Source organism: Panicum virgatum, chromosome 9N (genome assembly GCF_016808335.1).
Source record: "Panicum virgatum strain AP13 chromosome 9N, P.virgatum_v5, whole genome shotgun sequence".
Lineage (NCBI taxonomy): Eukaryota > Viridiplantae > Streptophyta > Magnoliopsida > Poales > Poaceae > Panicum > Panicum virgatum.
The window spans coordinates 50,177,526-50,191,004 of record NC_053153.1 but is presented as its reverse complement, the minus strand read 5'-3'; the positions used below and the strand labels follow the sequence as shown (position 1 = coordinate 50,191,004).

General features: G+C 55.7%; 1 protein-coding gene across 1 annotated transcript; it reads right to left on the bottom strand.

Moving 5' to 3' along the window:
• Nucleotides 1–6,149: 6,149 nt before the first annotated feature.
• LOC120689080 lies at nt 6,150–6,653 on the bottom strand. Its single transcript, XM_039971420.1, has one exon. It carries the CDS (start codon nt 6,651–6,653, stop codon nt 6,150–6,152), a length of 504 nt encoding a protein of 167 aa, XP_039827354.1.
• Between the last annotated feature and the right edge of the window lie 6,826 nt (nt 6,654–13,479).

Sequence of the window (13,479 nt, the reverse complement as noted above, 5' to 3'; positions counted from 1 at the left end):
TGGAGAAATTGCCACCACCTACGGACATCAAATCTTTGAGGAGCTTCCTCGGTCATGCCGGATTCTATAGGAGGTTCATAAAGGATTTTTCAAAAGCTACACGATCCGTGCGCTTGTAGTACGTAAATTGGCTCTCTAAGGAGCGTCAACACCCTTTCGCGTGGAGTTTAAGCCAAGGAAGTGGTTGCGTACCTTTGCAGCTACCTGAAGAATTGACCTCCGCAGCACTATAAAAGGGAGCCTCCACCCCTCATTCTACACACACCATTTGGAGAAGAAAAGAGTCCCAAGCAAGATCTAGTCCATCTTAGAATAGGGACAGTGTGAGGTGAGAGTCTTGGCGAAAGCCAAAGTAAAGGAGCGGTGCCGAGTTCCCTCGGCCATACTCCACTTTTGTAAGCCACCTTAGAGGAATGAAGCATCTTCGAAGTGAAGTTCCTCGTCTCTCGTCGGTATCTCGCTAGTCTTCCTCTTTACTTCAGTTACTTGTTTACTTTCTGTCTTTGATCTGCGGGATCCCTAGTCTGCGTAAGTAGCAAGTTCTACTTATTTGAGAATACTTTCTGTTTTGCCGGGAGGCAGGGGTACATAGCTCGATAGTGTTAGGCGTGGTGCCTAAACTTGGTTAGTTACATAGAGTTGTGTTCCACCCCACAGTACCGCAGTGGTAGGCGGTAGGTGGTGACAGCTCTGTCCGTCCTTTGTAGTCCACCACATTCGGGTGTTTTCATAGCAGTAGGGTTGCCAAAGTATGTTGGGCCCCTTCTCACCCCTATCTGAGCGCTTCGCTTAGGCCGCCGAAGCAGATCAAGATAGTTTAGTTGCAAGTCTTCTAGGTAATGAGTTGGCTAACCGACGTTAGACCCTCTACCCACTTACCTCTCTTCCCCTGGTGAGTCCGGTTGAACTTGTTCTAGGTCTGGTCGTGCTTTATCGTTCCTTGTGGATTCGATACCCTAGAATATTCCAAGGTGAAAGCTACATTGGTCTCTGTGCGCTTGCGGAGTAATTCGTTTAGGCTAAGGAGTGCCAACAAGGCGCACTGGGATATGTGGATCCACCTGTTCCGCGGCGAGCTCTACATCGACAATGTGCAGGGCCAGCCAAAGAGGTTTGTCCGCGCCGGTGGACTCATGCTCCATGTGCACGGGCAGAGGTTGAACCTGTACATCCCCTGCAGAATGACCAGGAACAACGCCGGGTGGACCCGGGGGGTGGTTCTACCTGCACAACAACGGCGAGCGGCTCCCGGCATTCACCAACAAGGTGCTCCGAGAGAAACCGGAAAAGTGGGGCTGGGGGGTGTCGTCCCTAAGCAACAGGCCAGGCTCGAGGTGTTCACCAATGCGCCGTAGTATCTGGCAAAGAAGGAGCTGACGGCGGCTACCGTCATCGCGAACTTCCATCGGCAGAGGGTGATCCCCCTAATGGAGAGGAGGCTGCCGATCTTCGAGCTTACCCCCCAAGCCGCGGCCGAGGGTTCGAGGATGTCGAGTGAGCTACTCTCCCACGACACCGCTGCTCAGAGGGCGAGGAGCGCGGTGGCGTGCTTCCCCTCCAACTCTGGTGATCTCTGGAAGATCAAAATGCGCCCCCGAGAAGGGGTACACCACATTGGTGAGTTCGGTTTTCAATCATTATCAATTTTGTGCTGTTTTTTCTCCCACTTCTTGCCCCTGATTTGGTCGCGCTTGCAGGGACTGAGCCACAAGGCTACGTCTCGAAGCCCCCGATTCTGGAGGCTCGTCAAGCTAATCGCCTATGTGATGAGGCGGCGAAGAAGAAGAAAGAAGCGGCGAAGGAGGCCGCCGCCGGGAAGAGGGATAGGGAGGAGAAGCACAAAAAGCAGTGCAAGATTGCACGGAACGAGGGGTGCCCACCACCATCCAAGCCCGAGTCCACTGAGGAGGAAGACTCCTCGTCCGGTGGGGTGGACTTCTCAGAGTCTGATGACTTCAAGGTGGTGACGGGCGCGAGTCCCCTGCCGGCCCATCCAGGGGCTGGCGGCGAGGGCTTGTCGATGGCGCTGGGCGAGGTGAGGCTCGTGCCAGGGTCACTAGTGGTGGCGTCCACAGCAAGGGCGGAGCGGGGGTCACCCATGACGATGGCGGGATGAAGGTCGCCCGCGCCGGCAGCGAGCAGGAGGTCGCCTGCGCCGGCGGCAGGGCAAAGGTTGCCCCCGCCGGCGACGGGTAGGCGATCACCCAGGCCCGCGGTGTCGACGGGTGGCGGGGGGGCCGCGGCGAGCGTGGGGACGCCCGTGCGGATGGCCCCGATGCTTCCGGCCGATCTGAGGGCGACGCCCTCGGGTCAGTTGTCAGGAGGCGTCAGCATCCGCGGGCCCGGAGGAGTGGCATGGGCAAATGCATCATGAGTGCCCGGTCAGAGTAAGTGATCTCGACTTTGTTCTTTGCATTCGTTTACTCGACCCTCCAATCCTGCTGGCTTCAACATTTTCCTCCTAGTCTGCCTGGCTACAGGGCCAACACTAAGGACGCGGCCCGCCTCGCGCCGACCAAGGCCCTCAAGACCAGGGCGTGCGCGACGCCGCATTCGGCGCCACAGACCCCGTCCGGAGGGGACCCGGCCCTAGAGGCAGAGGCCTCAAAGCTCCGAGAGGCGGTGGCTCAGGGGGCCCTATTGGCCCAACAGGCCCGAGCACGGGAGGGCGGAAATGATGCCGGTCAGAGCGGCACTGCAGCGGCCACTAGGGCCGACGTCGAGGAGGAGACCGGCCGAGGCGGCGTGGAGAGCGCCACCCGGCCAGATGTCGAAGCCGGCGAGGGCGGAGCGGGCAGTGCCGCCCAGCTTGAAGCAGAAGGAGGAGCTGGTGGGGAGGCGCAGGAGCGCCCCACCGGCCAAAGAGAGGGAGAGACCCTCGCCCCCTCGTCCTCGAGGGCTGGGGTCGAGGGGGCCACGGAAGCGGAGTCGGCGCCAACGGCGCCGGTGGTGGAAGAGACCCGCGTCCTGGAGCCCGCGAGGGCCAGGGGCGAGGGTGCTGCTGCAGCGGTGACGGTGCCAACGGCGCAGAAAAGCGTGGCACCGGTGGTGGAGCTACCGTTGAGCAATGACGAGTACGGAGATTCGAGGGATATCAATCCCGCCGCGGCGACCAGCGCCGCCGCCCGGATTTCCGAGTTCATTTCGGCCTTCGAGGATATCCTCAGCGCGGAGATGTTTGAGGAGCTCGGTGATGAGGATAACTGGCCGATTGTTTGGTCCAGAGTCCCCTCGGATTTTACCCATGCCGAGCGAGAAGAAGACGGCGATTGGCGGACTCATGTTATCCCCTCGGATTTTGCCGACGCCGAGCGGGAGGAGGGTGACGCCTGGCGCAATCACATGGCCGTCGGGGGCCAGATCGAGGAGGACCTCTCCCGGGTCGTGGGTCTTTTTTCGCAAGCGTACCACAACACCAGCAACGTGAGTGTTCTGTTCGCCCACTCCCAGTATTACAAGTATGTTTTCCTCTCATGTCTCCTCCCACGTTTCCTCGTTTGCAGCAGCTGTTGTCCATGTCGCGGGACAAGAGCGACAGGATGGCGCGGCTGCACTCCATGGTGCATTGGCTTGATTCGTACAATGCCATCCTGGTCACGTGACTGGACGAGGCCAACGCTCGAGCTGACCAGGTGACACCCTTGGAAGCGCGCATTCGCAAGCTGGAACGAGAGCTGGCCCAAGCCACCAGTGAGCGCGACGCTCAGCGAGCCGCAGCTAACCAGAAGGCCCAGGAGGCTGAGGCACATGAGGCCGAGCTACGGCGAGCTAGAGTGGCGCTTGAGTAGAGGGATCAAGCCCTCGAGGCGAAGGATTTCGAGCTCCAGCGCAAGGAGTCTGAGCTCCAACGCGAGAAGGCGACCGTCGCCACGCTCACCACGACCCTCGAAGAGAAGGACGCAGCCCTCGGGGAGAAGGAGGTGGCCATCCGGAACACAGAGGCCGCCCTTAAGGAGAAGGAGGCCTCCTTGTCCACGCTCCAGGAAGCCGCACGGGCCCAGTAGGAAGAGGCACAAGGGTCTATCGTGAGTAAGTATCCAAGATTTTGTTTTTGTTTGATTCTAGTTTGCCGCAGCTTATCTTTATTTCCTCGTTTAGAGCTGAAGAAAGCGGTGGTGGACGAGACCGCGGCGAAGGAGGTTGTCCATGGCGCACTCACAGTGGCGCAAGATGGGTACGCGGACCTGGAGCAGGCCGTCGTGGCCGTGTGCCAGGAACTCGAGGGGGAAGGGGCCTTGTCTGGTAGCTCGGTGGCCAATCGCCTGCGATCGCTGGGCGGCCGGGTTGCCGATCATATCAAGAGCACTTTCTGCCTCGGTGTTCAACGGGCCCTCGCCGTGGCCATGACGTACTACGACATGGACCTCGAGAGGGTGTTGTCGTGGTACGTCGTTGCGTCCGGCATCGGTGCGGATGCCGCGTCGGCTGGCATGGATGACGCCGACGACGCCGTCGAGGAGTTTGCCGCCGTCTTGCCCAAGAAGCTGGAGGACGACATCCCCCCCATAGCTGAATTCGATGCCATTGAAGATCCGCAGGGGGGAAGGCAACCTGTAGGGAGTCTGGGCCTCAAAGCCCATGTAAATAAGTTAGTATTTTGTCATAACTATTTCTGAGCAAGAAAACTAGTCATTGTATTCGACAGTGAGGCCGATCGAGGCCTTGTGTGTTCGAGCCCTCGTTTTTTCTACTTTATTTCCGTGTTCTCGTATGCGTCTTAGATAGGTTTCAGCGAGGAAGTTCGCGTTCACAAACGACTTAGGTGTAGGGAGGTGAGTGGGGATGCCATGTCCCGGAGGCGTAGGCGGTCCCACGGTTCGGCCGATCCCATTCCGTAGTCGTTTGTGCCTTGCGCCTACCTTTCTAAGTATACGAGAAACTTGGATACAGAAATTTTTCGAAAAAACGTTGGCATTTTTGGGGATGTTCGGGGGTTCCCCCTGTAGTAGCCTCCGAGGGAGACTTGGCTTTGCCGAGGGTAAAGCCGAGCGTACCTCAGTGTTCGTGCACATCCGAGCCCCCGAGGGTTCAGAAAGTTCCCAAAAAATAATTAAGTAAAGCATACTCTTTATTGCTTCGGGAAATTTTAAACACAAGTACAAGCGATGTACAAAAAGCTTCGAATTCTAAGGATAGAAGCAACGTAGCTGCTGAATGTTCCAAGTATTGGTGAAGACTTCGCCGTTCTCGTTTGCCAGCTTGTACGTGCCGGGCTTGAGCACCTCAGCGACGATGTATGGGCCTTCCCATGGCGGTGAGAGCTTGTGGCGCCCCCTGTTGTCCTGTCGAAGCCTCAGCGCCAAGTCCCCTTTGTTGAGGTCTCGGCGCTGAACTCTCTGCGCTTAATACCTTCGCAGGAATTGCTGATAACGTGCAGAGTATAGGAGCGCCATGTCTCGAGCCTCGTCTACATGGTCCAGCGAGTCCTCGCGGGCTTGCTGGTTCTGTTGCTCCTGATACGTCTTGAGCCTGGGCGATCCATACTCCAAGTCTGTGGGGAGGATGGCCTCGGCACCATAGACGAGGAAGAACGGGGTGAAGCTCGTGGCTCTGCTTGGGGTCGTCCTCAGGCTCTAGATAACCGAGGGTCATCCTCATACCATTGGCACGCTCTACTTGGCCATTTGACTATGGGTGCGCCACAGCCGACCAATCCACGTGTATGTGATAGTTGTCGTAGAACGCCAAGAACTTCTTGCCTGTGAATTGGGTGCCGTTGTCGGTGATGATCGAGTTCGGGACCCCGAACCTGAAGACGATGTCGGTGAAGAACAGAACGGCCTACTCGGAGTTGATCTTGCCGATGGGTCGAGCCTCGATCTACTTGGAGAACTTGTTGATTGCTACCAACAAGTGCGTGAAGCCCCCGGGCGTCTTCTGCAGCGGCCCAATGAGGTCCAGTCCCCGCACGGCAAACGGCCATGTGATGGGGATGGCCTGCAGAGCGTGAGCCGGGAGGTGTGTCTTCCGGGCGTAGAACTGGCAGCCCTCGTAGGTCCATACGACGTCGGTAGCGTCAGCGACCGCGGTGGGCCAGTAGAAGCCCTGTCGAAATGCGTTGCCCACGAGGGTATGCGGCGCGGCGTGGTGACCGCAGACGCCAGCGTGGATGTCACGGATCAACTCTTTGCCCTCAGCAATGGGGTGCATCATTGCAGGACGCTCGAGGGACTGCGCTTATACAGTTCATCGTCGATTAGAACGAAGGACTTGGCCCGCCTAGCGATGCATCGTGCCTGAGCGCGATCCGAGGGTAGGACCCCTCGAATCATCCAGTGAAGGTACTGGGTGCGCCAATCTCGTGGAGGTGGGGCCTCGTCGATCTCCATTGCTTCAGCCTCGTCCACTGAGGAGGTCTCAATGAAAGTGTCCATGGCCTCAGACTCCTCCATCGAGGGGTCTTTGGCTGATGGCTCCGTGGTTGCAGCCCCTGAGGGTTCGGGTGCCGCTCCGATGGCTTTCGCAGGGTTCTTGAAGTCGACGGATGGCTTGGCGAGGTCGCGGGCGAAGACGTTCAGTGGAACGGCGGTCCGCCCGGACGCAATTTTGGCCAGTTCGTCCGCTTCCTCGTTGCACTTGCGCGGGATGTGGTTAAGCTCGAGCCCGTCGAACTTGTCCTCGAGGTGACACACTGCATTGCAGTACGCCTCCATCTTCTCATTGTGGCAGCTTGCCTCCTTCATCACTTGGTCGATGACGAGCTAGGAGTCTCCCCGGACGTCGAGGCACTTGATGCCAAGCTCGATGGCGATGCGGAGGCCACTGAGAAGGGCCTCGTACTCCGCCATATTGCTCGACGCCGGGAACTGCAAGCGCACCATGTATCGCATGTGCTCTCCAAGGGGTGAGACGAATAGCAGGCCCGCGCCCGCACCGGTCTTCATCACCAACCCGTCGAAGTACATGAGCCAGCATTTGGCTTGAATCTGGGGTGGGGGTAGTGGAGTGTCGGTCCACTCGGCTATGAAGTCTGCCAAGATCTAGGATTTGATCGCCTTGCGAGGTGCATAGGTGAGAGTCTCTCTCATCAGCTCTACTGACCACTTGGCTATCCTACCCGTGACCTCCCGGTTGTGGACTATCTCCCCGAGCGGGAAAGACGAGACCACGGTGACGGGATGGGCCTCGAAGTAGTGGCGCAACTTGCGTCGAGCCAAGATCACCTCATAGAGTAGCTTCTGGATCTGTGGATACCGCGTCTTGGTCTCGGATTACACTTCACTGATGAAGTACACTGGCCTTTGGACTAGCAGAGCGTGTCCCTCCTCTTGTCGTTCGACGATAATGGTTTCGCTGACGACCTGAGTCGTGGCTGCCACGTATAGGTAGAGGGGCTCGTCGTCCATTGGTGGTGTTAGAATCGGAGCACTTGTGAGCGATGCTTTGAGTTTGTCGAGGGCTTCCTGAGCCTCGAGGGTCCATGAAAAGTGTTCGGACTTCCTCAGGAGCCGATACAGAGGCAAGCCTTTTTCACCAAGGTGTGAGATGAACCGGCTGAGGGCCGCTAGGCATCCCATGACCTTCTGTACCCCCTTTAGGTCTCGGATCGGTCCCATCCGAGTGATGGCCGAGACTTTCTCGGGGTTGGACTTGATGCCTCACTGGGAGACAATGAAGCCCAAGAGCATGCCTCGAGGGACTCCGAACATGCATTTCTCGGGGTTGAGCCTCACCCCCTTGGCCCTAAGACAATTGAACGCGATCCTAAGATCGGCTACTAGGTCATCCGCCTTCCCGGATTTCACAATGATGTCGTTGATATATGCCTCTATGGTTCGCCCGATATGGTCTCTAAACACATGGAGCATACATCGCTGGTACGTAGCTCCAGTGTTTCTAAGGCCAAAGGGCATCGTGACGTAGCAGTACATGCCGAAAGCGGTAATAAAAGAAGTCGCGAGCTGGTCAGACTCTTTCATCTTAATTTGGTGATAACCGGAGTACGCATCAAAATGGATAAAAGTTTGCATCCCGCAGTCGAGTCAACGATTTGATCAATCCGTGGCAATGGAAAGGGAACTTTATGTAACACCCGGTTTATAAAAGAACATAAACCGAGCAAACATATACGTGCCAGGATCAAGTCACACGTATATACAACAGAATGAACAGTATATCACAGCACATATCACGAATAAGTCATAATAAATCGAAATACGAATGTTATTTATTACATTAATGACAAAAATGTCTGATACAGCGGAAGCGAAGTACAAATACGATAAAAGAACTCTCCGAAGCTGAGCAGGGCGCCACAGGGACGTCGACTGGGAGACGAACACCTAGAAGTCCTCGTAGTCCTGGTAGCGCTGAACGAACTCCCTCGTGTCGGCAGGAACTGAGCAGCAGTAGCGTAGCCAAGAGGAAAAAGTAGAGAAGAGGCAAGAGTGAGTACACAACTTGTACTCAACAAGTATAACACAAACTGTGAGGCTCTAAGGTTGGCTGACTCAACTGCATTAGCTTTTAAGTGTTGGCAAAATTTTATTAAGGCTTATTTACTACGAGTTGATGAATTACCATTAACCCAGTTACATAGTAATTAATCAAGATTAAACATGTTGCTACTGAGAACCAAACCAAAACCACCAAGGTAACCCCGAGAGGCACCTCCCTCGTCGGAAGGAAACAACCCCACTAATCAAAAGGAGGATCTGGGCCGCTCATAACCGTGAGCACGGCTAGTATACCAGTTTTACACTCTGCAGAGGTTGCACATCATTACCCACAAGTCGTGAGCTACGCTAGTTGTTCATCACACTTCCTTAGGTGAGATGACTAGCAATCTCACTACGAGGCCGTTACAAAGGACACATTGGTAAGGTGTAACCGCTAAGGAATCAGGCTCCGCAATGATGGTAACCACCTCGAGGGGTACACATACCAAGCCTCGTAGCCTGGCCACCATTGAAGCTCACCACCCCCCATGCCCCATCGGTAAGTTACTCCCGAACCAAAATGACCTAATTAGTAAGCCAAGACCGTCCCATTCCAGTCTTGTGGTAGCGTTGTTGTCCCAGGTTGTCGCTCTATGAACCGGTCCTTATGGAGAGTGGCCAACCAGGCAGTAAGCACCGTGCTGGCCCCCTAAACCATTTTCTAACAAAACCAATTTTTAACGAGACGTGAACCACTCAAGCCACACAGAGGGTCACTCTCAGAATTAAGTTGCATATACCATTAATCAAATTAATTAAAAAGAAGACCATTATGTGTTATAGCGCAGCAACCGAGCACAACTAACCAAAATGCAACCCAAAGGATATATATAAAGGATATAAAGTGGCTAGGAAAGTCCTTATAGGCATACAATATTAAAATGCAGTATGAAATTGTATTTAAAAGTGATAGATTGTTCATGTTATACTTGCCTTCCTCGTACTGCTCCTGCTGCTGCTCAAACTGATCTGAAAATGAATGCTGCTCCGGGTACTGGTACTGGGGCTTCTCAACTGGATCAACGTCTACTCACGAACACATGGCCAAAACAAGGCACAACCATAAACATACATGCAAACACTAGCAAAAACTAAGAAGCAGTACAACAATACATGAAAATAGCGCACAAAACTACTCTAGAACTATTCTACGCGTTACAACGATCACGTGGACATAAAGAACGCCTAAAACGGAGCTAGAACGTGAAATCTAGGCTAAAAGCAAGGTCTAGGGGCTTAACTGTAAGTAAAAACAGAGTTTCTGGGGGTTTTCTGCAAAAACCGGGGGCCTAAACGTAAATAAACCATAGTTTCAGGGGTTATCCTGCAAAACCGACGGCTCAGGACGGCGGGTTATATTTCTAAAAAGGTCAGGGGGGTCTGTGCAAGATTTTGGGCCAAACTGTAATTAGTTTTCTATACAGATGGACCGCGGGTTAAATCAGTGGAAAACCGGGGGCTCTTTAGAAAATAAGCCAGGCCGAACCGGTATGGACCGATCAGATCCGTCGGATCTAGATCTAAGGGCCTAGGACGAAGAGGTAAGTTGGATCTAATCTCGTGCGTCCATGCTAGATCCAACGATAGGGAGTCAACGGGGTGCTGGGCAGCGGCGCGGGTCGCCGGAGCACGGTTCCGTGGTGGCGAGCTCGCCGGGGCTGGGCAAACTGGCGTTATAGAGCTCAGATCGGCCTGAGGTTTGGTCCAGGAGTATGAGCGCAACACGCGTAATCCACTGGGACCATTTGCGTGGGGCTGCAGGGTATGTGGCGGTGCGAGCAGTGACTGCGGCGGCCCTGTGCGGCGAGGCTCGCCGGCGCCGGCCGGTCGGGGGTCTCCAGGGGCTACGGCCCGTCCAAACTAGCGCCAAAAGCTACAGGGAGTGGAGCGATGCTTACCCAGGGCTCGGGCTAGCCGGGCTGCAGCGGAGGGACGACGGCGGTGAGGTCGAGCGGCGGGTCGCGGGCGGCGCTCGCGGAGGAGGGTGCTGTAGGGTGTCCCCGGGCCTGCTGATTCGCCAGGGAGAAGCGCAGCCGTGCTGTGGACAAGAACCAAGGGTCAGTGAGGCACGGGGCTCACCGGCGGCGAGGAATCGCCACGGCGGACGGCATCTCACCTCCGGTGGTGCAGAAGCAATTCCAGTGCTGCAGGCGCCTAGGTCGAGCGTGGGGGCCCCGGGAAGGTTTCAGGCGGCACGGCGGAGCTTCTGCGGGGGTTCGCAGGGGCGGAAGTGGAGCGAGGCAGCGCGGCCACGGCGGCGCAGAGGCTTGGCACGGCGGGGTGAGCGGGGCACGGCAAGCTAAGGTTTGAGACGGCGCTAGAGCTGGGTGATAGGCGCAGGGGCTGCGGGGGCGCGTTTTAAGTAGGCGGGCGATCCTGGGCAGGCGTGCCCTCGATGGAAACTCGCCGGGGATCTCGGCGTGATGGGCGCGGCGGTTGTGTGACACCCCGGCCTACAAATAGTACAAGAGAAGTTGAGAACCTCTCCGATGAAACAGAAGAATTATGCTCTAGTTCCTTTTTCCCGGATTTATGTGACATTTATCTGGAGTTATCAGCAGTAATGCCTGAGCAGTGTTATCTACATAGGATAGAACCTTAAGTAATAAAGTTTTTCTCTCTTCCTTGACCTTACCCATCTGTGTTTCCTTTTGCCCCAGCTCAGATGTCGGCAGAACAAAAAGACCTTGGAGACAGTGCAATGGGTGATGGTGAGAAAACTTGCCAGTGTTGCCAATTTTATGGTGTTCCTTGTCGTCAAATTCGTGCGACTGAAGATGAAGCCACAACTAAAAGAAACCAGAGGTTGTTCTCCGGTACAAAGAGAAAGATGCCTCATCAAGGGCAGCTAGCGGGGGATTCCCTTTTCCTTGACGGTCCATCTGTCGGAGAGCTGCAGACCATGCCAAAGAGAAAGGATCCTAAGTGCTCTAGAGTTACACAGGTCGAGAATCAAGCTCTCCATGATTATGTTGATGGGTTGACTATCACTATGAATGTGATCCAGCCACGCGGTCGCAAGGAGTCCAAAGAGCAAGCAGCAGAAATAATGCAAGATGTGAAGATAAGTTCACAGGGAGGTCGACGAAGAAACGCCATTCACCGCCACCGCATGTGCTACAAATGCGGGCAGAAAGGTCATTATGCTAAAAGTTGTCCAGCACCTCAGGCTCCACGACAGGCAGGACAGCAGGGACGCCCAGCCCAACCCAGGGCGCCACGACAGGGGAAGGTGAACCACGTGACGGCCGAGTCAGCAGCCGAGGCTTCTAATGTGGTTATTGGTACATTCATGGTCAACTCTTATCCAGCTACGGTGCTCTTCGACACCGGTGCTACCCATTCTTTCATTTCCAAGTCATTTGCTGAGCAGCAACGTATACCAGTTTCTTGTATGAGGACAGCTATGATAGTTACTTCACCTGGGGGCCAGATACACACATGCTCTATATGCTCCAGAGTTAGAATTGTTATAAGGAGGGCAGAATTCTGCACTGGTTTGATCGTCATTGATTCCTCAGAGATAGATGTGATTTTGGGCATGGAGACCCTTGCCAGATGGGGAGTCCGTATTGATTGTGCTCAGCAGACAGTTCACTTGTCAGCATCTGATGACCAAGAGGTGACAGTCAGTGCTACGGAGTCTTCTGGTTTTCTTCATCAGATGGAGGCTAGACCCACGGATGGTATTCGTGTGGTGTCTGAATGCCCGGGGGTCTTTCCGGAGGACTTGCCAGAAGAAGGAAGAGGAGTTGATGAAGACCTATCCTGACCTCTTTGCTAGCCAGCCCAGAATCTCGGGACGAGATTCCTGTAAGGGGGTAGGATTTGTAACACCCTAATTTAAATTTCAGTATTTATTAATAAATTTAATTGGTCTTTATTTAATTTTCTAAGGTTTATTGTGTTAGACTTGCATTTAATCTAAAATTTTGTTCCTTAAGTAATTAAAATTTATTTTAGGTTTAAACTTGTTTGTGCATTCATGCTGGTGCATAAGTTTTATTTGTTTGGTTGAGTGCATAGGGTTTGAATTCAAATTTGGTTTGAATTCAATTAGATTTGATTTGTTTAGAAATAGAAAAGAGAAGGAGAAAACAGAAAACCCAAACCAACCCAAAACCCACACCAACCCAGCCCAAAACCCAGCTAGCAGCCCAACCCGGCCTCCTCATCCTTTCCTTGGCCGGCCCAGAACGCCTTTCCCCGCGGCCCGACCCACACCCGCGCGGCCCGACCCACACCCGCGCGGCCCAGCACTCACTCCCCTGGCCCAGCGAGTCGCCCACCCACTCGCCGCTCTTGCCTCTGACGAGCTGGACCAGCCAGGCCACGTCCCGCGCCCCATCGCTTTGGGCCCGCCAGCCAGCGCCCCGCGCCCACTCCGCCCCGGCCCACCGGTCAGCCTGCGCCGTGCACCCCGTCACGCTGACAGACCGGCCCGTCTCCCGCGCGGTCTCCAGCCGCTCACGTGCGTCGCCCGACCCCGCCTTCCCCTCGCTGACCCATCCGGCCCACCCGCCAGCGCCCTGCCGCATGTGCCTCCCCGATAGCGCGGCCCACCTGCCAGTCACGGAAACCCCCGCGCCAACCGCTCCGCTCGCTCGCTGACACGCAAGGCCCACCCCGTCAGCGCCCCTCTTCTACCTTCCTTCTTCTTCCCCGCCGTGAAGCCCGCGCCGCTGCTCCGCTCTGTAGCGCCACGCCGCCACTTGCTGCCCCGTGGGCCACCTCAGCTACGCAGGGCCTACCGGCCAGCCTCCCCGAGCGTCTCCCCTTCCAGAAGCTTCCCCACCCAAGCCAGGAGATCACGCGCGGCCGTTGTGCGATCCACCCTCGGCACGGATCACGGCCGCAATTGCCGCAGCCGCTTCTAGCGCGCACGCACGCCCAAAATCCCCGGGCATCTCCTTTAAACGCGCCCCGTGACCCTCCCTAGCGCACCACGCCACCACGGCCGCAACCCAGAACCTCAGCGCCGTTGCCATATTTCCGTTCCGCCGTGCCCGTGCGTTGCGCCACCGTGACCCTGCCGCTCCAC